Source organism: Coregonus clupeaformis, chromosome 29, assembly GCF_020615455.1.
Source record: "Coregonus clupeaformis isolate EN_2021a chromosome 29, ASM2061545v1, whole genome shotgun sequence".
NCBI lineage: Eukaryota > Metazoa > Chordata > Actinopteri > Salmoniformes > Salmonidae > Coregonus > Coregonus clupeaformis.
The window spans coordinates 40,318,899-40,345,718 of NC_059220.1; the positions used below are offsets into that span (position 1 = coordinate 40,318,899).

Below are 26,820 nucleotides of genomic sequence, written 5' to 3' on the forward strand. Positions count from 1 at the left end.
AATGTATTACCAATTCTACCTTTATACTAGTACATGTCAATTTAGAGATGGACCTGCAACTGCAATCTGACTGTAGTAGTTTATATTGAGACAGGCAGCTATTACATATAACAGTCCTCCTCACTAGAGAATTAGGTCAAGGGCATGTATTGTTTCTGGGATTGAGAATACATTCTGTCTCCTCTTCTCTTGTTAATTAACAATGTTATCAACTGGATTAGGCAGAGTGGTTGTAAATGGGAACAGACCAGGAAAGGAAAACCCAGACATTTGATTTGTAATCACACAACTTTAATATACACGTTTATAGACCACTGTAATAATGATTATAAGCATCGACCAGGGGATGGTCAGCTATAGGAACAGTCTTACAGGCAGGGCCTGGGGCAATTATTTAGCCTTTATTCGCTTTCTTTCTTTGGGTAACTGGGAAGCCACCCAATCGATGGTCCGCTTACGTGCCTCCTCCCAGCTGTACCGGGGGGCGTACCCCATGTCCCTCTGAGCCCGCCGATTGGAGAAGCTAAAGGGCATGTTCAGCATGTTGAGGAGCTTCCGGTTTATGGGCGGGGACCTGAAGCCCAGTGGCGACAACACAACATGGTTGAAGTCAGAGTAGCTGACGGGTGGCGTGTCGTCTGAGATGAGAAGTTCCCTCCAATGGCGGCTCTCCACTGGGGGTATCACAGGGTGGGCGCGGGCGACCTGGAGGTGGGCCAGGGCTGCGTTTCCCACGTACACAGGGTTCACATGGGCCTCCGGGTGGGAGGTACGGTACAACACGTCCCCATTTCGAATCCCGTCGCTCATGTGGCCCAGCAGGAATCGTCAGCCCCCTCCGTAGATGTACATGGGTCTGAGGGTGCAGGTGGCCAGCCAGCCCCCGTTCTGGAACACCTCGCCCTGGGCTTGCAGGGTGACCCGCTCAGCTTCTTTCTTGGTCCTGCAGTAGGGGATCTTTATGGAGCACGTGTAGGGGGTGTTCTTGTCACCGTTGATGATGGGGTCTCGGTTGGTTTTGGGGCCGGCCACCTCAACCTGGTGTAGATGAAGGACACCACATTCTTCTGGACGTACGTCTCCAGAAGCCAGAAGGAGCTGGGTTCCTGAGGAAGAAATTAGATGAATGAGTATATTAGCAGGTTCAATTCAGTTTTCAAGCGCAGCTCAAGTATTTGAAAGTATTGGACATGCGTATTTCACTCAGGTCTGCTGCCAATCCCAACCCAAAGCTTCAGTGAAACCCAACCATACCTTTGACGTTGACTCCGTGGAGCTCGCTGTAGTCCAACTTCCCGGTGACGTCTATGAGGGACGCGGTGTGGAAGACTAGTGATGCTCCCTTACACGCTCTCCTCAGCAGCTCACTGTCCCTGATGTCCCCCTCAAACACACTCACCACAGTGTCACCTCTGACCTCTAACAACAAACAGAGAAGAGAAAAACAGATCAGAGAAGAAACAAACCAAAGAAAACAAGTTGTAAAACTTTACCCCAACCCTGGTATGGACAGAGAAAAAAAGGAGAGCTGGTACAGTATTTACCTTCCAGAGACTGTATGCGTTGTGGTCAGACATGTTTGTCCAGCAGATGGATCTCTGAGAGTTTCCCTTCCTCCAGCAGCAGCCGGACCAGCCTCTCCCCCAGGAACCCACAGGCTCCTGTCACCACACACATATTGCCTTGTAGCGCATGGCCCAGTCCACACGCTGAACGTACTACCCCTCTCAGAAAACTCCATTTTCTAGCCACTGGGAATGACCAATGCTTCGGACTTGGTCCCCACTCGAAACCTATCACCCCACTCTATTATCCCCCTCTGTGACAACCCCTTTCTCTGGCCTGAGGGAATGTGCTAGAAGTGATGGTAACTCTGCCACTCTGGGGCGAGAAGTGAGGCAAGTTCTAGAGGCGGACAGATGCAAGAGAGGGAGGGAGGTCAGGGACATTTTATTCCCCAGTATCTGCCAATGATGGCCACCAAGGCTACTGGCCCCAGACCAGCCAAGGAAAACAGTTTGCAATGACTTGGAAGTCAAACCGACGTCTGCCAGATGACTAACGATTCGCTTTGCTCTCCCATTGACACAGTGATGAACTGATTCTGGTCAGGGTAGAGTCAATACGCTGCATATTTAGTGTCCGGTTTACTTTGACAGGCTTGGCCACTGATTCTCAACATGGTTTGTAAAGCATCTACAGTATATTCACCCTAACAGTGTCATTTATTACATATCTGAAACCTAATCTTGGATCTGCATGTTGACATTAGGATCAGCTTCGTCATGAGTAGCATATGTTGAAGTGCTTTCATCCTCTCAGAAACTGCCAAATGTATGTGATTGCAGGTGGTTTGGAACATACTAAGATTCTAGGGTTACACACGTCTTTGTCACACCCTGATCTGTTTCACCTGTCTTGTGCTTGTCTCCACCCCCCACCAGGTGTCTCCCATGTTTCCCCATTATCTGTATTTATACCTGCGTTTTCTGTTTGTCTGTTGCCAGTTCGTCTTGTCTTCTCAGGTCGTACCAGCGTATTTTTTCCAGTTTTCTTGTTTCTCTAGTTTTTGTTTTTAGTCTTCCCAGTTCTGACCCTTTTGCCTGTCCTGACCTTGAGCCTGCCTGCCGTCCTGTACCTGCCTGACTCTACCTGCCCTTTGCCTGCCGTCTGTGTTAAAATAAATATATCTGAGATACAAACTATCCGCCTCCTGTGTCTGTCACCGCCTTGGTGTTAGCGGAGAACGACAGGGTGTTGTCCAGGGTCACGCCAAGGCTCTTTGCACTCTGGGAGGAGGACACAACGGAGTTGTCAACCGTGATGGCGAGATCATGGAACAGGCAGTCCTTCCCCGGGAGGAAGAGCAGCTCCGTCTTGCCGAGGTTCAGCTTGAGGCGGTGATCCGTCATCCACAATGATATGTCTGCCAGACATGCAGAGATGCGATTTGCCACCTGGTTATCAGAAGGGGGAAAGGAGAAGATTAGTTGTGTGTCGTCTGCGTAGCAATGATAGGAGAGGCCATGTGAGGATATGACAGAGCCAAGTGACTTGGTGTATAGTGAGAATAGGAGAGGGCCTAGAACTGAGCCCTGGGGGACACCAGTGGTGAGAGCACGTGGTGCGGAGACAGATTCTCGCCACCCCACTTGGTAGGAGCGACCTGTCAGGTAGGATGCAATCCAAGAGTTAGCCGCGCCGGAGATGCCCAACTCCAGGCTCTGTCGTAGCCGGCCGCGACCGGGAGACCCATGGGGCGGCGCACAATTTGTCCAGGGTAGGGGAGGGAATGGCCGGCAGCGATGCAGCTCAGTTGGTAGAGCATGGCGTTTGCAACGCCAGGGTTGTGGGTTTGATTCCCACGGGGGGCCAGTATAAAAAAAAAAAAAAAAATGTATATGTATGCACTCACTAACTGTTAGTCGCTCTGGATAAGAGCGTCTGCTAAATGACGTAAATGTAAATGTAAATGTAAATGTAACTCGGAGAGGGTGGAGAGGAGGATCTGATGGTTCACAGTATCAAAGGCAGCAGACAGGTCTAGAAGGACGAGAGCAGAGGAGAGAGAGTTAGCTTTAGCAGTGTGGAGAGCCTCCGTGACACAGAGAAGAGCAGTCTCAATTAATGACCAGTCTTGAAACCTGACTGGTTTGGATCAAGAAGGTCATTCTGATAGAGATAGCAAGAGAGTTGGCTAAAGACGGCACGCTCAAGAGTTTTGGAGAGAAAAGAAAGAAGGGATACGGGTCTGTAGTTGTTGACATCGGAGGGATCGAGTGTAGATTTTTTGAGAAGGGGTGCAACTCTCGTTCTCTTGAAGACGGAAGGGACATAGCCAGCGGTCAAGGATGAGTTGATGAGCGAGGTGAGGTAAGGGAAAAGGTCTCCGGAAATGGTCTGGAGAAGAGAGGAGGGGATAGGGTCAAGCGGGCAGGTTGTTGGGCGGCCAGCCGTCACAAGTCGCAAGATTTCATCTGGAGAGAGAGGGGAGAAAGAAGTCAAAGTATAGGGTAGGGCAGTGTGAGAAGGACCAGCGGTGTCATTTGACTTAACAAACGAGGATCGGATGTCGTCAACCTTCTTTTCAAAATGGTTGACGAAGTCATCCACAGAGAGGGATGGGGGGATTCAGCAGGGAGGAGAAGGTGGCAAAGAGCTTCCTAGGGTTAGAGGCATATGCTTGGAATTTAGAGTGGTAGAAAGTGGCTTTAGCAGCAGAAACAGAGGAAGAAAATGTAGAGAGGAGGGAGTGAAAAGATGCCAGGTCTCCATTTCCATTTCAAACGTTGCTAACACCAGCTAGCTAGCCATTTAATATAACTTAAAGGGCTGCAGTCCAAACTCAAGGTAGACAGCCCTCGGCCCTAAACCCTCAGCCCTTGAATTACATTTTACATCGTCACATCCGAGTGTACCTTATCAAATGTCCCTTGCATAAGCGATGATCGAAGAGGCAACATCCTTGGTGGAAATCTTGAAGTTGAGTTAAAAAACAACCAACCATAAGCTATTAATGTACCTAGCAAGCTAACGTAGCTAGCTACAGTTACCCATAGCTGGCTAGCTAGTTTTATAGTTTGGTCATTTATTCCAATAAATGTCATAATTCCCCAAAATATGTTTATGAAGTTATGTTTTATAGGATCCTCACTATGAGACTAAGTCAATTTGCCAACTCTAAAAATCTATGTAATCTATATCTTTTAGCAAGCTAGCATCATAATTTTAACTGACATGCCGAAAATGCAGCCCTGTTGATTAAATTGGACACTTCGCGGCCATCGGAGTTTGACACATTACTACAGTTTGCATTGAATTGTGGGTAATATCAACCACACAAGTGATCAAAGGCTGCAGTCCAAACATGTTATTTTTACCCCCTCAGCCCTTGCGCTAGCCACTTTCCCTTGGGGGAATCCCTGTTGAAACCGGCTGCAGTTTGATTGCCATTTTAAGTGGAGATCCAATTCCCATATGTTGCCCCCTCGGCCCTCGATTTAGCTTGAGGGAGCGAATGAAGAACTTGGGTCACTTGTGTGGTTGATATGACCCACAATTCAATGCAAACTGTAGTCACATGTCAAACTCTGGTGGCCGCGAAGTGTCAAATTTAATCAACAGGGCTACATTTTTGGTATGTCCGAAAAAATTATGAAGCTGGCTTGCTAAAAAAATATATATAGACGACACTGATTTTAGCGTTGGCAAATTGGCTTAGTCTCGTAGTAAGGAGCTTATAAAATGTAGCTAGATTGATAAACATATTTTTTGGAATTCTGAAATGTATTGGAATAAAATACCAAACTATAAAACTAGCTAGCCAGCTATGGGTAACTGTAGCTAGCTACCTGACAGGAGTGCTAGCTATCTACGTTACCTTACTAGGTACATTAATAGCTTTAGGTTGGTTGTTTTTAAGCTCAACCCAGAACGTTGTCTCCGATCATCACTCTCCCTCTCTTGGGCAAGGGACATTTAAGGTACACTCGGATGTGACGATGTAAAACGTCATTCAAGGGCTGAGGGTTTAGGGCCGAGGTCTGTCTACTTTGAGTTTGAAACGCAGCCAAAGTTCTTCACTCGCTCCCTCGAGCTAAATCGAGGGGACAACGTTTGTGAATTGGACCTCCACTTAAGATGGTAATCAAACTGCATCCGGTATCGATGGGGATTCCCCTGAGGGAAAGTAGCTAGCGCGAGGGCTGAGGGGGTAGAAAATAATGTGTCTGGACTGCAGCCCTTGTTTTCTCAAAATGTGTTAGCTAGCTAAGTTAGCAATGTTATGAATACCTCTCCCATCTGCTGTAGACATCAGGATGCGATTTGAGAGCACTAGTTAGCTCCAAAAGTGGTTATAGCTTTGACTGCCTGCTGACAGTGAATTCAGAGCCATTCAGTGTAAGATCTTAATTTGAGCCAGTTTGCTACAGCAGGAAAATTATCCTGTTGCAACAGGAAATGTGAATTATTATGTGAATTATAATTAATGGACATTTTTTGTTGGGGTTGATTCATTTTTTGTTAGGGCAAATCAAGTCTGACATTTTAAAGTGGAAATTACAAACTTTAAAAGCCTTTTTAAACCTTGAATACACTACAAGTTTGCATTTGCTGCTGTACAGTAAAATGATCAGCAATAAAAGAGTGATCAAATTAAGATCCAACACCGGTTGCTATATTCCAAACAAAATTTGACCAGGTTCCTGTAAAGCATTTGTAATGACAGTCCACCACAACATACCCAAGAGTTTCCTAATTAGCAAGGGGTAGTCTGTGTTTAATTCCATTGTGTATTAGAAACACAGTGTGAGATCGTTGTAAGGGAATTTTGCCAATGGTTGAATGGGGAATTGGGCTTCTCGGGAAAAGGTTGTCTGAGGTTGCAACAGTAACCAAGGAGGGCGGGGCTTAGCGAATGGTCAATTAAGCCCCTAGACTAGTTAGTGGGCTGACTTGTTAGATTGTGTGGTGTCTGGTTTGCTTTGAAAAGTATGATGATTAATAGTATGCATTTTATTTTCATTTAAGTACACTAGTCATTCATATACAATACAAAATATTGTTTTATCAATAAAACATAATTTAAGTCATCACTTATAGTTAGAAAAACATATTCTCCATGAAAACGAGCTTTTTGAGAAATGTTTCACATTAAAGAGCAAAGCAGAAGTCATTCAGATACTAAAATAATTCCAACACAAAAGACTGAATGATTAGAAACGATCAGTCAACGAAATGTACGGACCTATTACAGAAATGCTCATGTTCGACGTTCCACTTCTCCCACAGTTAAAACTTGCAAAAAGGTCACATTTTTCAGCATCACAAACACAGAGAGGCTAAAGCCATATGTCCTTGCTCTCAGCTCTTAGTTCTTGGCGGTGTCTAGCGGGCACTCATGCATCTGTCCGTCGTCCACGGCACCCTCAGGCAGGTGCACAGTCATGGTGCAGGCCCGGATCCCGCCCAGGGGTTCCAGCACGTTGAACACCCGGTCCCACTCGTCCTTCTCTGGGTCGTAGCGCTGCACAATGTCCACCATGCAGCGGGTGTTCCAGGAATAGCCCCCTACTACGTAGATCTGGCCCTGGAACACGGCCACCCCCACGTCACTCTGGCCCCATGGCATGGCTGCCACCACCGTCCACTGGTCCACCTGGGGGAAGATATAAAACACAGGTCTTTTGTTTTGGGACAACAACATGATAAGGTCTGAGCTCTGATTGGCTAGCTGCCTCACAGAATTCTGCTTTTCTCCTAATTTAATTGGTTCCTTGTTTGGTTGCCATTTTTGCCCAACCCAGAAAGTTCATAAAACTTCCAGACATGTGACCATCAAAGTCAAGACTTAGTTAAGTAACAGTTAGGATAAGGGTAAGGTATCGGCAAAGTGGTCAAATTGCTTATCATATTGTTGGACAAAAACTAAGGCCTGTGCCATGCCTTACCTCGGGGCTGTAGAACTCACAGTCCAGTACGTCATCGTAGTCGCTGCTGCCCCGGAAGTGGTTCCCTCCCATCACGTAGAGCCGGTCGCCCACCGTGCACATGCAGTGGAGGCCACGCAGTTCCATCATGTCGGCACGATGACTCCATGTGTCAGTCTCAGGGTTATAACACGACAGCTCCTTCTGGAATGTGTCCCGTGTGATGCCACCTGTTGAATCAGTGGGTTCACATTGGTTTTATTAGATAGATACCATGAAAACATGTTTACTAAAATACAGTTTTATGTCTACAAACTAATATACTATGGCTTTAATAAGACAAACATTTAAATCCATCCGTGCGATTTTCATCTGACTTGGAATATACCATAGTCAGAGAGAGTTCAAGGGGAGGGCAGTGTAACTTTGGAAGCATATGTAAAGGATGGACATTGAGAAGAAAAGAGTGATGGTGTAGGGGGCTGAACGGTGAGGCAGTGGTCAGGTGCTCTTCTACCCACATCGTCAACCACCAGCGTAGAGTGGGACAGGAGCAGTAGGGCCCTACTTTGAAAAACAGACATGTTTGAGTCAGGAAGGATGTGGTCTGATGCTGTGAGCTGCAGAGAGCTGTGCCCATTACTCCATTACACCATCCTCTACATGTCCCCATGCCTCCGATGACATTTTCTGCATAGACTTTTTAACTTCTGTTCTCAACACGAGAAACTGGTTTCTACTCCAAGGTTGCTAGGAGACCATCATAGAAATCGACCAAGATGAGAATGATAACGGTCCAGAACTACTATGTTATGTTAAAGTCTATCAAAACTGTTAAGCGGCGAGAGTGGATTAAAACAGGTCAACAACACAGCCTTTGTTTGCCTGAATTCATTAACTGAAAACCTCTCTGGTCTGACTGAGCTGATTGCATCAGGACAACAATCACAGTCAATTCAAGCCTTCACATTGTAGGTTTTAACTGTTTGGTAAGTTTGTATTCTAACTGTCAGTGGTTTGAGAAACTCACCTGAGACATACATCAGGTCACCATGGACTGTCCCAGCATGCCCGTAGTGGGGGTCGATCATGGGTGACACGAACGTCCACTCGTTCTTTCTGAGGTTGTAGCACTCCACGGTGTCTGAAAGAGTAAAACAAACGTAAATTCACTCGATATGCACCTTAAAGATCACTATTTCTGTGTAACAGATTGCAGTAAAAATATCTCCAGTACACTAGTGCCTCACCGATCTCTCCTGAGGTGTTCCTGCCCCCAACAGCATACAGCTTCCCCTTCAGCGCGCTCAGGTGGAAGAAGGTTCTCTTCTCGTTGAGCGAGGCCACCTGCAGCCACCGGTCGAAGCGTGGGTCATAGCGGTAGACGCTGTCCACCGCCGTCTTGCCCTTTGTGTCGTAGGTGCTCTGGCCGCCCACGATGTAGAGGAAGCCCCCGAGCACAGCCACACCGTGCTGGTAGCGGGGAACCTCCATGGGCCTCAGCGCCCTCCAGTGGCTGCTCTCCTCATCGTACAGCCTCAGCTCCCTGCTCACCACCAGCTGTTGCCGCATCACCCCGCCCAGCGCCAGCAGGTGTGTGGCGTCGGACCGGATGCGCGTGCGATCTGTCTGTAAGCAAGGCTGGAGGAAGGGCATCATCTGGTAGTTGCTGGCCTCTAGCAGGAGGTTTACGCAGGCCGTGTCCGAGCGCATCATGGCCGCCCTGCCGTCGTCGTACCCCTCGTCCTCCTGGGAGATCTCGAGCAGCTCCATGGGGGTCATGAGGGGGAAGCGGACGTGCCGCATCAGGGAATAGACGGCGGTGCAGCGGGTGGGGGGGTCGTGGTCCAGCCAGGAGCGGGCGATGCGGTACAGCTCCATCTCAGAGAAGCCCTTGAGGCTGTCGCTGGCCAGGGCGTTGGCCAGGCTGGGCTCAGAAAGCTGCAGGTAGCGGCCAGACTGCAGCAGCGCTGACAGATTCTGACACACAAACTTCCCAATGTGGGCCTGCACTTCCTCCAGGAGCAAGTCCCCAGCGATGCGCTCCACCTCCACACAGTTATCAATGGTGATCTACCACAAACACAGGAAACCAGACAAGACTGGATGAACATGTGACAGGTCGCCTGTCTTTACATTGGCCATGCTTTTCACTGACTCTTCAATCCACCCATCCCGCCCATCCACCTGTTAATTGTTTCAGTACCAGTAAGTAACCTGATCCACTCACCTCAGTGCTGAGAAGCTCGTTGCAGAAGCCAAGGACGGGGAGGACCTGTAAGAAGTTGGCAGCCTCTAGAGTGTCCTGCAAGTTGGCCATGTTCAGACTCAGCCGGGATGTGTAGATGAACTCTATGATGTTCTTCAGACCTGTCTTGCTCACACCATGGAGCTTAATCGCCCTCATCTCCTGCTCTCTCATACCCCCTAGAGAGAGGGAAAGAGGGAAAGGGAGAGATATAGAGGGTGAATGCTGTTACAGTTAATGGTGCAAGAGTGCAAGTATTTTCAAACATAGTTTGAAAATGGTCTGAGTGGACGTGATGAGAGCAAATACAGTAAGAGAGAGCCTTTTCATAGGTTCAGCCCTAAAAATATTACTTACTTACTTACTTAGGCCCATCGCTCCTTTGGGAGCATAGGCCATTGATGACTGCTCTCCATCACACATTGTGAAACAATCACCAGTTAAATATATTGACATATTGAAATATATTAACATATTGCACATAATTGAAAAACCTAATTGAATGTTATTTATCACAGACTAACCAGTGAACATGGCTTTGAAGTAGTCGCAGGCGGAGGCCATAATGACTCTGTGTACTGGGAAGGTGTCACTGCTGTCCCCAGGCACCAGGATGACATCACACATAGTCTCATCACCTCTGAACAACTGAAACCCCTGAAAGGAAGAACAACATTAATCTTCCATGAATGGTCTGGATCCCCTCCAATGTCTAATGGTGAAAGCCACCATACATATTTTTCATTCATAATATATATATATATTTTTCACTCCAGATACAAAATTATACATAAGTACAACAACATACAGACACATACAAACAATGACTACATCTTATCTGCCCAGACGCGCATACTCACACCCCCATCCCCATCCCTAGTTATTGTTTGCCACTTGGCCTAAAATTGTACCAATTTGTTTTTCTCAGTCGCCCATGCTACTTCAATAATTCAGTAATAAATCACTAGATTTTTCCATTGTGTTAATGATGCCGGATTGATTTCCAAGTTTTTAGTATATGTTTTTTCAAGATGAGTGATGAGAAGAGAATCGTCCAGCCCATTGGGTATCTCACTACACCCCCATATGCCATGTCTTGAAATATGCAGACAGAGAGTTTCAAAGTACGTTTACATTGTAATACTTCTGACAGCCAACTTTCTAGCTCTGCCCACAACTTCTGGACTTTATAACATTCCCAGAAAGCATGGATTATTGAGTCATTATTAGTTTTACACTTATGACATGACTGCTGTTGTGCTGTAGAATTTGTGAATTTAGTTTCTTGTATAATAAATTCTACACATTAGTTTATACTGGATTAAGCATACATTTTAGTTAATTGTAATTTCGTTACTTATGCTCCAACTTTCCCTCCATCTTGTGCCAACATCCATTCTTCTTAAATCTTGGTTCCAATAGATTGTATTTTTTTCTACGAGATTGTAGTTGGATGTGCTCCCTGCAAGGTTTTGTATATCTTCCCTATCATATAAACATCCTTTTCTGATTCAACTAAGATTCCCTCCAGGTTGCTCTGATGTCCAAAAGATTTCAAATCTGATATGTAACTTTTAAGTTCCATGTATTTGAAACTATCTACATTGGTCAGTCCAAAATTACTTTTTAATTCTGTCATGAAAATAAATGTGTTTCCTATTACCAAGTCATTTACGGTTTCAATGCCTTTAGTTTTCCATGTGGACCAATTTATCGGCGAATTCTGAAAAGCTATCCAAGGATTGTTCCATAAGGTTGTGTTTTTAGGGAGTGGCATTGGTTCTTGTAGAATAGGTTTCATTTTCTTCCATATTGTTATAGTGTTCTTAACTATGAAGTTGTTAATGTTCTTAGCTTTATCCTTTGAAAATAGATACGTAAAAAGATTCTGGGGATGAACATGCGCATCTTCAATATGTACCACTTGTTCCTCTTTAGTGCATTTTACTATATGTCGCAAGTAGCAAGTTGGGTAGCAAGTTGATACAATTCCAAGTCTGGAAGGTTAAAACCACCCTCAGACTTTATTCTATTCATTTTACTTGCCCATATAAAGTCTGTTATGACTGAGTGTACTTTTTTAAAGAATGTCTTCGGTGGGGTAATTGGTATTACCGAAAATAAAAACAAAGACTTTGGCAGCCATGCCATTCTAAAGAGGTTTATTCTACCTGTAAGATTTCTGGGAAGTTTATTCAATTAAATTAGATCTGCTTTCATATTGTTGAGTAATGGGATAAAGTTATCTTTATGCATGTTGTTTGTTGTCACTTATTAAGCATTCTAAATACAAAAAAAAAAAATGTGTGGTCCACTTAAAGAATAGCTGTAGATCTTAAGTTATTATTTTTCCTATGACCATTATTTAGTTTTTTTCCACGTATATTTTAAATCCTGAGATTTCTGAGTAGTCTGAAAATATTTTTAGCAAAGGGGGCATTGAGTTTTCAATATTGGTCAGGTATATCAGGAGATCATATGCAAATAAGTTTAGTTTATATTAATTTATATCTACCAATACTGATACCTGTTACATTTGGGTACTGTCTTTCTGCAAGCGGTTCAAATGCCAGTGCAAACAGGAAGGGGACATTTCATAGTTTTGATGTCTTCACTATTATTCTACAATGTAGAAAATAGTAAAAATAAAGAAAAAACCTTGAATGAGTAGGTGTGTCCAAACATTTGACTGGTACTGTACATTTGAAGAAAGACTGCCACTTAAGTACTGTGGTTGGTTTGTATTACGTTATAAATTCAATATAAGTATAGTGGTTGGTGGGGGTCCACTTGGGGTGAGTGGGTCCTCCGAGAGACTGAAATGGGATGCGTGGAGGCCCTACGCACACCTCAGAGAAGTGTCTGAGCGTGTCCCAGTCACCCCATCCCAATGCTCTGGATATGGCCCCTCCATTCTCACCAATAACCACCATTAAATCTTAGTTGTAATTACAAACAAGGAATAATAATGATTCGACATCCTTTCCTAATCTGTCCAGAACACTTATTCATTTTACAATGGGTTACAAGTCATAAAACCCCCAAATACAATGACATTGTAGTATAATTAAGTCCTTTCTTCTCTTTCTCCCAAACCAGATCCATCCCTCTCTACCACCCCCTCCCTGTTCTCCCACCTTTACCCCACCCAAGCCAAACGTATCTCCACCGCTCATATTTACTCCCCCTTGCCCCCCCAAGCCAAGCTTGTACCACCCTCCCATCCTTACCCATCCTTGCCCCCTCCACCCAACCACCTCCCCTCCTTGCCCTCCCTTACCCACCCAGGCTAAGTTTATCCCAACCGCCGTCTTTTCCCCCCTCCCTTCTTCTCAAACACGTTTACACCCCTCTATTTATCTGCTTACTCATCCATTCTCATTCATTCACACACAACATATACCCGATGCCGCCGCACACCCATCCTTCCTACACATATTCATATTCACCCTCCATCACTCTCCCATTCATATTCACAGACACCAGTGGAGGCTGCTGAGGGGAGGACGGCTCATAATAATGTCTGGAATGGAGTATAATGGATGGAATGGAGTGAATGGAATGGAATGGTATCAAACACATGAAAAACATGTTTTGATACATTTCGAGCAAATCTACTTTTTTTGGGGGGGGGGTGAGCATTGAGAGCATTTTAGCTATGTTTTCCTGGATATCCGTCAGCTGTTCGTTGCGCTCATTTGCATCTCCAAGTTGTTCTTTGTCTTTTCCTCTAAGGGAAGCCATGGCTTGTTGGGTTTGAGTCTCAGCGTCACTTTACTCACAGATTGGTTCGCTGTTGTGTATTACTAACCGCTCACTTTCTCCCGTTTGCTTGGGATATATTGATCTATCATTTTAAAGGCTTAATTTAAACTATGTTGTCTGGCTTCTACATATAATCACAGTTTTTACGGTACAAAACGGAATGACTATCTCCCAATGTGTCCTATTGATATGTGCATGTGTTGGCCACCATTCAGATAGATAACGAAAATAATCGTCCTAGGATCCTAATACAGTGGCTTGCGAAAGTATTCACCCCCTTGGCATTTTTCCTATTTTGTTGCCTTACAACCTGGAATTAAAATAGATTTTTGGGGGGGTTTGTATCATTTGATTTACACAACATGCCTACCACTTTGAAGATGCAAAATACTTTTTTTGAGAAACAAACAAGAAATAAGACAAAAAAACTGAAAACTTGAGCGTGCATGACTATTTACAATACTTTGTAGATCCACCTTTTGCAGCAATTACAGCTGCAAGTCTCTTGGGGTATGTCTCTATAAGCTTGGCACATCTAGCCACTGGGATTTTGCCCATTCTTCAAGGCAAAACTGCTCCAGCTCCTTCAAGTTGGATGGGTTCCGCTGATGTACAGCAATCTTTAAGTCAAACCACAGATTCTCAATTGGATTGAGGTCTGGGCTTTGACAAGGTCATTCCAATACATTTAAATGCTGGAAGGTGAACCTCCGTCCCAGTCTCAAATCTCTGGAAGACTGAAACAGGTTTCCCTCAAGAATTTCCCTGTATTTAGCGCCATCTATCATTCCTTCAATTCTGACCAGTTTCCCAGTCACTGCCGATGAAAAACATCCCCACAGCATGATGCTGCCACCACCATGCTTCACTGTGGGGATGGTGTTCTCGGGGTGATGAGAGGTGTTGGGTTTGCGCCAGACATAGCGTTTTCCTTGATGGCCAAAAAGCTCAATTTTAGTCTCATCTGACCAGAGTACCTTCTTCCATATGTTTGGGGAGTCTCCCACATGCCTTTTGGCGAACACCAAAGGTGTTTGCTTATTTGTTTCTTTAAGCAATGGCTTTTTTCTGGCCACTGTTCCGTAAAGCCCAGCTCTGTGGAGTGTACGGCTTAAAGTGGTCCTATGGACAGATACTCCAATCTCCGCTGTGGAGCTTTGCAGCTCCTTCAGGGTTATCTTTGGTCTCTTTGTTGCCTCTCTGATTAATGCCCTCCTTGCCTGGTCCGTGAGTTTTGGTGGGCAGCCCTCTCTTGGCAGGTTTGTTGTGGTGCCATATTCTTTCCATTTTTTAATAATAGATTTAATAGCGTTCCGTGGGATGTTCAAAGTTTCAGATATTTTTTTATAACCCAACCCTGATCTGTACTTCTCCACAACTTTGTCCCTGACCTGTTTGGAGAGCTCCTTGGTCTTCATGGTGCCACTTGCTTGGTGGTGCCCCTTGCTTAGTGGTGTTGCAGACTCTGGGGCCTTTCAGAACAGGTGTATATATACTGAGATCATGTGACACTTAGATTGCACACAGGTGGACTTTATTTAACTAATTATGTGACTTCTGAAGGTAATTGGTTGCACCAGATCTTATTTAGGGGCTTCATAGCAAAGGGGGTGAATACATATGCACGCACCACTTTTCAGTTATTTATGTTTTTGAATTTTTTGAAACAAGTTATTTTTTTCATTTCACTTCACCAATTTGGAATATTTTGTGTATGTCCATTACATGAAATCCAAATAAAAGTCTATTTAAATTACAGGTTGTAAAGCAACAAAATAGGAAAAACGCCAAGGGGGATGAATGCTTTTGCAAGGCACTGTACATCTTGACAACATTCACAGCTAAGTAATAACCCCGATAACCTTTAAATAACTCTGTCTGGTGTATGAGGGGTGAGGCTGGGTTGTACCTGTAGGACTGCAGTGCCGTGCTCATTGCTGCTGAACACCCTGGTTAGAGGCCTTGGAGGGAGGCTTGGCTTCAGGTTGATATCAGGGGGTTTCGGGGGAAGCTCCAATGGTTTAGGTGCTGGGGCTGGAGGGGTTGGAGGGTTCGGTGCTGGGGGAGTGGGAGTGGGTCTGTCAACTGGGGCCGGAGCTGGGGCTGGGGCCGGAGATGGTGCTGGGGGTTGGACAGGTTGGGGTGGAGGTCTGGGGGCCTCTCTAAGAGAGCCTCTGCTCCCCAGACGAGATAGTCTCCTGTGAAGCTTCCCCTGCCCTCTCTCCTTCTCCTCACCACTGCCCCTGGAACACAAAACAACTGGGGTCCTTGTGCTGCTGTAACATCTTCAGCTACTGTATTAGTTTAGTCCACTGCTGGCAGTTCACATTGCAGATTACAGAAGCAAGTACATTCTAATATTGATCGTTATGGAATGTACAGTATTTAGTCACTATAATCTACAATTAAATTACCTAAAGATGACCCATAAAATTGGATTAGCCTACCCCATATCAGTTGATGTGTTGCTGGATTTCCTGTTGCACAATAATTTGCTGTTTTCTTTTTCAGAGCCTCTTCACTCTGAACAAGCTACAAAATGGGAAATGAAACTGTTGAGTATGTCTTTGTTTTATGTGTAATTTGTTTGGTAGGCAGTATGACTCCCTTAATCAACAGGCCCAGGGCACATATGCAGATGTGGGGCTTTCCTGATAACATTGTTACTATACTATGTGTATTCGCTGTAAATGTTAATACATTGAACTCCTGTAACTTCATTCATTAACTTCTCTATTTTAATATTGTTGTCCTCAACTTGATTATGTTGCAGTATCTCATATTTCTTAATTTCTTAATTTAATTTTGTATTGTTAAGTATACTGCACTGTTGGAGCTAGAAACATAAGCATTTTTCTGCACCTGTGATAACATTTGCAAAAGATGTGTACGAGACCAATAAAATGTTATTTGATTTATCGTGCTGTGGTGTTGTTTCAATACTTCCACATTGGTTGATGTTTCATGTGGATAACAGTAGTGTTTATTAGATCTAACTCAGTAGCCTCTGAACTCTGAGCTTTCGCCTCACTACGTATTCATTATTTGTATTTATATTCTTTATTTTGGGTCATGGCAGTTAGTTTCTGTGCAAGACTTTGTACTCTTTATCAAGTGTACAAACTTTACACCTGCATTAACAGAAATGATAGGAAAGGAAGGAACCTACCTTGAAGCTATTCTTTCAACAGGCTCTCCTTAACCAAAAGGCCTTCTTCTGACATATAACCAACGTACAGCAATCTATTAAATGCTTTACAGATCACTAAATGTCTCCCTGCAGCAGCTGGATGCAGAGTGAAACCGTTATGTAGAGTGGGGTAAGCAGCAACACAGTCATTCTCTCACAGCTAACCAAGACCTTAGCCACTTCCTGTGTCAGTTCTCTTTCTCTCTCTTTTTGTCCTAGCCTTCCCCACTCTTATTTTTACACATTAGTTGTTGTAAAGACAGATGCATACAATGACTTCCCACTGGGCACATACGTCAATTCAATGTCTATTCCACGTTGGTCCAACGTAATTTCATTGAAATGACATGGAAACAACTTTGATTCAACCAGTGTGTGCCTAGTGGGTTGTTGCTCATCCTTTCAGTCCCTAGAGACTCCTATACTTCTCCAGTGTCAAATGTGGCACTACAGTTTCTTACAATCATTTTTTTGAATCCCATTATTATCTCATGTTTTAAAGATGTCATATCTAAAGAAATGTGAATTAAATTGTAAGAGGAGACAAATAACAAACACCATCAAATATTGTAGCATCAAACAAAACTAAATGAAAGACAGGAGGCAGAAAGTATTTTAAAATATATTTTATTCTCAAAGTGGTTTTACAGTAGTTCTCATCTCATTGTGTCTCCAGGGTTCTGAATCAAATCACGCTGTTGTTCTCAGAGGATTAGGAACTGGAATGCCAAACAGCCCCGTTACATCACTCTTTCAACCAACCAACCACACTCCTCTCGCTGCTGTATTCACAACCTTATTCCACCTCACCAGCCAGAACAGTTATTACAATCAAACCAGAAGGGATCAATCATTTCACCCTCTAAATTGTTTTGACTGATGGATCCCTGATCTAAAAGCAAATTCACCTTCACAATTCACTTACAGTGCCTTCAGAAAGTATTCACACCCCTTGACATTTTCCACATTTTGTTGCGTTACAGCCGGAATTTAAAATGGATTAATTTCAGATGTTTTTGTAATTGGCCTACACACAATACCCCATAATATCAAAGTGGAATCATATTTTTAGATTTTTTAAAACAAATTAAGCATGGTGAAGTTATTAATTACACTTTGGATGTTCTTTCAATACACTCAGTCACGACAAAGATACAGGCGTCCTTCCGAGGAAGGATACTGCTCAGGGATTTCACCATGAGGCCAATGGTGACTTTAAAACAGTTTAATGGCTGTGATGGGAGAAAACTGAGGATGGATCAACAACACTGTAGTTACTCCACAATTGACAGAGTGAAAAGAAGGAAGGCTGTACAGAATAAAATATTCTAAAACATGCATCCTGTTTGCAACAAGGTACTGAAGTAATACTGCAAAACATGTGGCAAAGCAATTAACTTTTTGTCATGAATACTATGTGTTATGTTTGGGGAAAATCCAATACAACACATTGAGTACCACTCTCCATATTTTCAAGCACAGTGGTGGCAGCATCATGTTATGGGTATGCTTCTAATCATTAAGGACTTGGGAGTTTTTCAGGATAAAACATTCACGGAATGGAGCTAAGCAAAGGCAAAATCCTAGAGGAAAACCTGGTTCAGTCTGCTTTCCACCACACTGGAATATTAATTCATCTTTCAGCAGGACAATAACCTAAAACACAAGGCCAAATCTACACTGGAGTTGCTTAACAAGAAGACAGTGAATGTTCCTGAGTGGCCAAGTTACAGTTCTGACTTAAATCTGCATGAAAATCTATGGCAAGACTTGAAAATGGTTGTCTAGCAACAACCAATTTGACAGAGCTTGAGGAATTTTGAAAATAATAATGGGTAAATAATGGGTGTGCAAAACTCTTACAGAATTACCCAGAAAGACTCACAGCTGTAATCGCTGCCAAAGGTGATTCAGGGGTGTGAATACTTACTGTATGTAAATTAGATATTTCTTTGTTTCATCTTCAATACATTTGCAGAAAAAAATCGAAAAACATGTTTTCACTTTGTCTTTATTGTGTAGATGGGTGGGATAAAAAATATATAACACAACAAAATGTGGAATAAGTCAAGGGGTATGAATATTTTCCGAAGGCACTGTTCTTTAGTCACCATATTCTCTGCCAACCCTGTTCATCAGAGACACAATATCAGGCCTCTCTCATTCATAGATGGGTTGACAGGGGGCCGGCAGCCATTGAGAGTTAGGAACAGCTGAGTGAAAAACATATTTTGTTGGTTATATCATATGGAAGCTGCTTATTGAAATATGTCTGGTTATTTTTCCACAAGAACTAAGGCAGCCACATTGGATGAAACTATTCAAATCTAGGATTTATTAGATTGATGTCAGATTCAGTTTCAGTTCATTATGATTCATATGAGAGGTTTCATTTTGTTGTCCCAAATTCTGGTTTAATTGGAAGTTCTACTGATTGAATGGATAGCGCTGTATTGCTGCCGTCTTTATTCGTCAGGCTGGTTCTGGCGACCCCTGCTGTTAAGTCACAGTTTGGAGAACTGGATGAGGTTCCTGTTGATCTCAGCCACGTTCCTGCACCCTAAGGGAGGAAAGATAAACAAAACATTGGTGTTGCATTGTTATGAGGTTGAGGTAATAATAGCTAAGCAAGGGGTTTTAATCTCAGACTGGAAAAAATATGATTATGTAAGAAGTTTGGTTCCTCACTCACCAGACAGAGCCATTGACAGACGGAACTCATCGTTGAGGATATGTAGTACCTCCCTCAACCCCTCTTCACCCTGAGGGAACAAACATAAGCAGCAAGACAGTTTGTTATTCTCAGTATCTCAAGTTAGTAGGTTGATCACACACAACGTTAATAGTTACCTTATAGGCGAGGCCCCACACAGCCGGCCTGCCGATGAACACACACTTGGCTCCCAGAGCTACAGCCTTCAGCACGTCACTACCGGTGCGGATGCCCCCGTCCAGATATACCTCGATCCGCCCCTGCACTGTGTCCACAATCTCAGACAGGGCATCTATCTATGTGGTAGAGAAGAGAGCAGAGGAAACTTCCTATGGAATATTAACAGTATAATTTAAAACAACTGATATTCCCATTCAAATCAACGCTGTCTGATGTGTGGACCTCCAACCGTCTTTGTGGTACCATTTGAAAGTGGACATTTATATTGTATTCCCTTTTAGTACATTTATCAGCCAAAACATGACACCCACCCTGTATTCAAGAGCATGCTGTGTCTAAACCGATGGCTGGCACAACACAAACACTTCAGATTATGTAAAATAGGGTCTAAGTTTGGACACATGCGAAAATAAAAGAAATGGGAGTTTAGACATTTTTTGATAATTGACATTACATTTAGAAAATATCTAAAATAGTTTCACAACCCTGTTTCTAAGCTTTTAAATGATATCAAACTCAACTGTTTATCTTTTCCAGTGATGAGGACATGGATGTCTCATGGTATGGTGTGTTTTGCAAAATGGGTCAACTTTGACCACTTCTATCTCTTGAATGTGTTGGCATTCAGGTCCAAAATTTCACTTTCTGACCACTTCTAACATGGGCAAATATGTATGAAAAGGTGTGCGGTCAAAAAGTGATTGAAATCAAATGGAAAATTTTACATTTACATTTTAGCAGATGCTCTTATCCAGAGCGACTTACAGTTAGTGAGTGCATAAATGTTTTCATACTGGTCCCCCGTGGGAATTGAACCCACAACCCTGGCGTTGCAAGCGCCATGCTCTACCAACTGAGCTACACGGGACTACAACCCGGTTCTTTAATATCAACATTTCATAAACAAAATGGCTTGCTGACTGTAGGGTCAAATAGAGTTGAAATGAGGATGAAGTTATATACTCTGTGCCCCTTCTTACTGTGGCGGGCCCTCCGTCCAGCTGGCGTCCTCCATGGTTGGACACGATGATGCCCTGGACGCCGTGCTCCACAGCCAGCTCAGCGTCCTCCTTCGTCAGGATGCCTTTGATGATGATGGGCAGGCGGGTGAGAGACTGAAGCCAGTACACGTCCTTCCAGCTGATGGAGGGGTCCAGGGTGTTGGCAGGGACCCCATACTCCTCACCCGCAGGACCCGCAGCCTCCTACAGAAGGAGTCAGAGGGACACCCACCCAGACACGACAGACGCATACAATAGAGAACACAGTAAAGCACAGAACACAGTACAGTACATAACAGAACACATACACACAGAAGGAGGCCTCATGGGAAATGCATTAGTTGGATTATACTTAAATAATTCTAGAGCAGCTACTGTCTCTCTATTATGGCACTATGGGCCGGTTTCCCAGACACAGATTAAGATTCTCCATTGAAAGTGTTTCTTAGTCCAAGACTAGACGTAATCTTTGTCCAGGAAACCGTCCCTATATGATTTTATGGCAAAATCATTACTGTTAAAAATATTTACCTGGAAGACCCCGTCAAAGTTCTTGACCTTGAGGTGCGGCGGGAGCTTGAACTGGTTCCGTATATCGTTGCGGCGCTTCCCGGTGTAGGGCACGTCGACGGTGAGGACCAAGGCCTTGTAGCCCAGGGCCTCCACACGGTGAATGATGGATTCAGACAGCTTTCTGTCCCGGTACACATAGAGCTGGAACCAGCGGTAGCCGTTAGGCGCTGCAGCCGCGATCTCCTCCACAGAGCAGGTGGAGTAGGTACTGGTGATGTAACAGGTGTTCACTGCCTCCGTAGCTGAGGAAAGAGAAAGAGAGTTTAAAGTTTTATTAGTCATATGTACAGGATACACATGGTATACACCGTCCAATGAAATGCTTACTTGCAGGTTCCTTCTGGAAAATGCAACAACAATAAGAAATAATACAAGATAAGAATACAAAACATAAAGTAAATGGCTCAGTAGATTTGTTTTTTTTACATAAGTATAATACAGGAAGGCACAATTGGGGGGCAAGTGTTTAAATTGTGCAGTATTAGCAATAGTAAACAAGAGCAATAGTAAACAAGAGAAAGAGATTTTGAGTGAACCACCCCTAGGATACTCAGTGACAACAAAGCTACTGGCCTACAGAGCTCAACCTCTACAGCTGTTAAACCCCTCCTAGTCCTCACCCCTGGCGGTGGCCATCTCTCCCTCATGCCAGGCCAGGCAGTGGAAGGCAGTGGGGGCGATGCCCACAGGGAAGCTGATCTCTGTGCCCTGCACCGTGGTCCTGGTGTCACTCATCGACACGTCCCGTAGAATCCGTGGTCGCAGACGGATCCTGGGACCGAGACAAAGTGATTATTTTGGATCTTCCAAGCACTAAAGTTTGAGGTGTCGTGTTATTGAGTGATGTTAGTGACTGACATTGAATTGTGGCTACTGTAGTTTAAAGGATGGGAGAGGTACCTACCGTTTGTAGGCCAGCAGATTATCATCCCTTGTGCAGCACTCGTCTGCTCCGGCTGCGTAGTAGTCCCAGGTGGCCTTGGAGAGGTGCTCCTTGGCATACTCCTCAAAGTCTGTGAGACATACCATAGCCATCTCAGCACAGCAGGTTCCCTCTCTGTAGGATATATAATCACTGTCAGGGACAGCAGGTGTAAAGAAATGCTATCAATATGTCAATTACACTATCAGGAACCCTGTATTAAAAGTAGAATGGAGAAATAGTTATGGCATTGGTGGAGATTTAACACAGTAAAAACACTGTTCTTTGTTGTGAGCTGAATGGAGTTGTAAATTGTGCAGTTTAAACGCATACAATAACTGCAAACAGCTTCTGGTGCATATTTCACACGAATACACAAATACATTCAGTGGCGTCACCAGAACCTGGGGGCTAATGCTGCGTTCGTAACCAAGAAGGAAGTGGAAATTTAACACATACGACTGGAAAAAATCCACTTGAATGGCCCTCCAAGTACATTTAGCAGACTCTCTTATCCAGAGCGACTTACTGGAGCAATTAGGGTTAAGTGCCTTGCTCAAGGGCACATCGACAGATTTTTCACCTAGTCGGCTCGGGGATTAGAACCAGCGACCTTTCGGTTACTGGCACAACGCTCTTAACCACTAAGATACCTGCCGCCCCGTAGACCACTATCATCCTGAGCTCCCACTTCTCCCACATGCTAACCTCTGATGTCACCTACTAAGGAAATTACCTCGATAACAGCATTTTTAAATGCAACAACAAAACAAACTGCATTGGAAATACAGCTGGGCTTGGATCTGTGTGCACAGGGATGACCTCAAATTACCCAAAGATAACTAAGGACAAAATGCTAAACTAGCCTACTTGTCAACACCAGTTTTTTTTTTCATTTGTAAAAATGCCTACTGGACTAGCACAATACTAAACAATTACCACGGCAGAGCAAGAAATCTACACAATAAACCATTTACAATTTGTTATCCAGAAAACATAACAGTGCAGTCACATTCATTCTTTTTCCTTTTCAAACAAAATTTGAAAAAAAAAAAAAATGTATGCACTCACTAACTGTAGTCGCTCTGGATAAGAGCTTCTGCTAAATGACTAAAATGTAAAAATTAAATTACAGTAGCATATTAATCTCATTTCCTTCAGTTGAGTAGCGTAACTAGTTTGCCACGTTAACAGGCTATTTATTCACCTAGTCGTTGTCATTTCACGAAATGTCAATCTGTGTCGGGAAAAAACGTATTTCGATGGAAACTTAAGTCAATAGAGGCGCACACGTGAGTGAAACAGCAAAAAATGCAACACACACGGCGCCGACTGAACACAGACAGACAGAGGGCGGGGTGTAAAACACGCAAAAATAAACAATTTATCTATGCAACACATTTATTAGGGGAAGATACAGGCCTACCTTCTCACACATAGGCTATGGTGAATAATAACACAAATAGCAACCCTAGCAAGCCTTAAAAACCAGGCAACTGCTTATTCTGAAAAGAGCTCTGTAAAAGTGTCAACAAATGGTTAACAGTGCATCTCTCATCTTGGCGGTGTTGTACTATGAACTCCATTAAATATTAACAATTTTCAATAGACTGAGGCCATCTTAGTCATTTGAAAACACCAATGCACCCAAACAAAATTTGATAAACCTTAGAATGAACCTCATAACATCGTAACAGATTGTAATTTTAGTCGATCTCAGCAACATTTCATCAATCCCACTTGCTTCAAAATACATTTTGGTATTGATTTTGAAGGATCTACTAATATCATTCTGTACTCTAGTCCTTATGACACCAACTCCATTCTGAAATGTCTGGTGTCTGACGATGCAGCTCATAGTTAGTTCTCTTCCTATTGTGTGTTTGTATGCTTTTGTGTGAGTTCAATAAAACTATCACAGAGATTAACACTGACAGTGAGTGTGACCCCGCTGTGACCTTTGGGGTTATTGTGTTTACAGAGGCTGGAAATGTGCTGATGCCACAGTGAGCCATAGAGAGGGGAGGGGGGTCGCACATTACATACTACAGCACAGATGGGGACATACATACTAGGCCTACATATAAAACACACAGAATGTGGTAAACAGCAGCATGGTCAGTAACACAAAGCACTACAGTAACAGTACTGTAACAGTAGGGTGGTCAATGACTTTTATAGACCTACTGTACGGGCTCCAGAGTGCCGCAGCGGTCTAAGGCACTGCATCTCAGTGCTTGAGGCGTCACTACAGACCCCCTGGTTCGATTCCAGGCTGTATCACAACCGGCCGTGATTGGGCGGCGCACAATTGGCCCAGTGTCGTCCGGGTTTGGCCGGTGTAGGCTGTCATTGTAAATAATAATTTGTTCTTAACTCACTTGCCTAGTTAAATAAAGGTAAATTAAAAAAACTTGTAGCGCTACTGTGGCCTACATACCAAATGATCACAGGGTTGTCAGTGACACCTCAGATATAAAACTGCCATAGGTTTATCTTTGAGTTTGCCTGACTGAGATTATTATCCTACAGTTTTATCTGAGTATACTGTATGTGACTGTATCTGACCCGCTGACCTGAGCAGCCATCCATGGAGAACCACTCACCGATTACAGCTGGTGCTCATAGTCTCTGAATGGACTTCAACACTCCTGGCAGCGTCATAACCTGGAAGAAAATCAAGATAAAAATGATCCCCCCGATTCAATAGCTCCAAAATAAAGTCAACCTCAAATATAACAATGCCAAAAAATGCTAATCATAAAAACTCATGTTTGTTTGTTGTGCAGAGTGTGTATCTTTTGGCCTGTCCGTCTCCCATGCTATGGTTGATAACAATGTGATCTATGAACACTTGAGGGCAGTGTAATACTGAATAAAGGTATTGTACACAGAGCTGTTCAATCTCAACCTGTATTATATCCCAGGCCATCACACATTCAGTGAGAGAACATGACATGTACAGTACAAACTGCCATTCAAATGAAAATGGCCATTGACATAATACTGTATCTCAAATGCATAGGGGCCTACTGTAAAATGCATTGTGTTGAATTGTGAGGCCTTCATTAAAAACCTTTAGATTAGTTGTTCAAACAATGATCATACTGTTTCTGATTAATTCTGTCTTCTTTAGAATGTGCAAGATAGACTTGCAGGTAATGTTCAGATCCGACCAGGCCTATGTTAACGTTTCTCCACAAATAACAGTCGAAGTAAGTAATTTTAGCCTTTGTCCTATAGATGATGAATGTTAAGCTACCTACCTCTCTACACTTGTCAATATCGGTCATTTAGGCGCTCTCAACATTGTTATGATACATTTCAAGAAGAGCAGCTGTGTGTATTATAAGTAAATAAACTCAATGGAAAAGTGCAAATAACATAAAATAAAATTACATTTTGACTATTTATTTCAAGATTTGGTTTACTGAAGATCACACCATGTAAATGATTATGATTTCAGATGTTTTGATATTAATCAAAGAAAGCGCAGCTACATATCAGTTTCCAAAAATAAATAGGCAGTAATGGTGTTATTGAGCAACGTACATCGGAATTTTGTCTACAGTCTCTCTCGCTCTCTCCCTCTCCCTCTCTCTCCCTAGCTCTGCTATGTTATTATAGGCCTAGCTGATGTAAAAAGGCCCTGGGGGCAACCACACAGGAGGAAAAGATGTGAGGTGTCTTACCTTGTCCTTTACCCTGACCTGGTTTGCTCTCGTAGCCTGTCACCTCTCATGTGACACCTGTGCAGGGCAGGACAGTGTCAGGGGCAGGGCAACTCTAGCTCCACACCCTCCCATTGGGAGAATCCCTTTGATACCATCCCCCACCACCCACTCACACACACTGGCTCAACACTAACCTCCCCTGTCAGCAGTATGTGGCCCCTGTTCTCTCTCTGTACATGCCTGATAAAGAGGGGGCAGATAGGATAGCATAGCAACCCTTCTCATCAATTGTATGTATGGGTGGTTGGGTGGCTGTGAGTTAGATAGCCTAGCATTTAAGAGCATTGGGCCAGTAACAGAAAGGTTGCTGGTTCAAATCCCCGAACTGACCAGGGGAAAAATCTGTCCATGTTCCCTTGAGCAAGGCACTTAACCCTAATTGCTCCTGTAAGTTGCTCTGGATAAGAGCATCTGCTAAATAATGTAAAAATGTAAGAGTGAGTAAGGCGACAGTCATATTGCTCACTGAACAGTGTGTGTGCATGTGAATGATTACTGCTTTTTAGATTAATTATAGTCTTCATCTTGTCATATCTACAATACCCCATTGACTCTAAATCTTTACTGTCAAAGTCCTCTGGAAATGTCCAACATGTTCTCCAAAGGACTTTGTACACCCACACATAAATATTTTCACTACATAGAAAGGATGAAGTAGAGAGAGAGAGAGAGAGAGAGAGAGAGAGAGAGAGAGAGAGAGAGAGAGAGAGAGAGAGAGAGAGAGAGAGAAACAAATATTGATTGACAGAGCGCAAGAGAGAGAGTGAGAGAGAGAGAGATAGAGAGTGAATTCAATAAATGTCACAGCGTCTGAACTTGCCACGAACGTAACAAAACGCCATGAAACGTTGTTCAAGCATTCTAAAACAGCAGTGGGTGCAGTGGTGCTAAATTAGATTTTGTCTCTCTATTTCATTACTACTTTGGAATTTGATTTATTCCTAGTCAATTTAATTGCTGCAGTAACAGAGCCAGGCCTCTTAAAACAGCTCTTTGTAGTGTTTTATTTTGTTTAAACTCAAAGACTGTGAAGGTGCAGGCCAGGGGCTGGGGTTGAGAATGGG

General features: G+C 43.6%; 2 protein-coding genes and 1 pseudogene across 4 annotated transcripts; all 3 read right to left on the reverse strand.

Annotated features, from left to right (window-relative positions):
- Window positions 1-456: 456 nt before the first annotated feature.
- Window positions 457-1,677, reverse strand: LOC121571687 (annotated as a pseudogene).
- A 4,843-nt stretch (window positions 1,678-6,520) lies between these two features.
- LOC121571684 (kelch-like protein 9) lies at window positions 6,521-16,769 on the reverse strand. The gene is made up of 9 exons (XM_041883296.2): window positions 16,613-16,769; window positions 15,891-15,975; window positions 15,353-15,686; window positions 10,203-10,335; window positions 9,661-9,857; window positions 8,681-9,503; window positions 8,461-8,574; window positions 7,452-7,660; window positions 6,521-7,159 (listed from the first exon to the last, which is right to left on the reverse strand). The coding sequence occupies exons 2-9, from the start codon at window positions 15,893-15,895 to the stop codon at window positions 6,872-6,874; spliced, it is 2,103 nt and encodes a 700-aa protein (XP_041739230.1). The 5' UTR covers window positions 15,896-15,975; window positions 16,613-16,769; the 3' UTR covers window positions 6,521-6,871.
- Window positions 16,770-18,953: 2,184 nt separating this feature from the next.
- LOC121571683 (hydroxyacid oxidase 2) lies at window positions 18,954-25,816 on the reverse strand. Of its 3 annotated transcripts, XM_041883293.1 has the most exons (9): window positions 25,715-25,816; window positions 24,629-24,689; window positions 22,005-22,157; window positions 21,721-21,872; window positions 21,059-21,342; window positions 20,507-20,731; window positions 19,484-19,642; window positions 19,326-19,395; window positions 18,954-19,193 (listed from the first exon to the last, which is right to left on the reverse strand). In XM_041883293.1, the coding sequence occupies exons 2-9, from the start codon at window positions 24,646-24,648 to the stop codon at window positions 19,138-19,140; spliced, it is 1,119 nt and encodes a 372-aa protein (XP_041739227.1). In that variant the 5' UTR covers window positions 24,649-24,689; window positions 25,715-25,816; the 3' UTR covers window positions 18,954-19,137. The 3 variants fall into 3 exon arrangements, with proteins under 3 accessions (XP_041739227.1, XP_041739229.1, XP_041739228.1); XM_041883295.2 differs by lacking the exons at window positions 24,629-24,689; window positions 25,715-25,816 and adding an exon at window positions 23,449-23,538; XM_041883294.1 differs by lacking the exons at window positions 24,629-24,689; window positions 25,715-25,816 and adding an exon at window positions 23,230-23,336.
- Window positions 25,817-26,820: the final 1,004 nt, after the last annotated feature.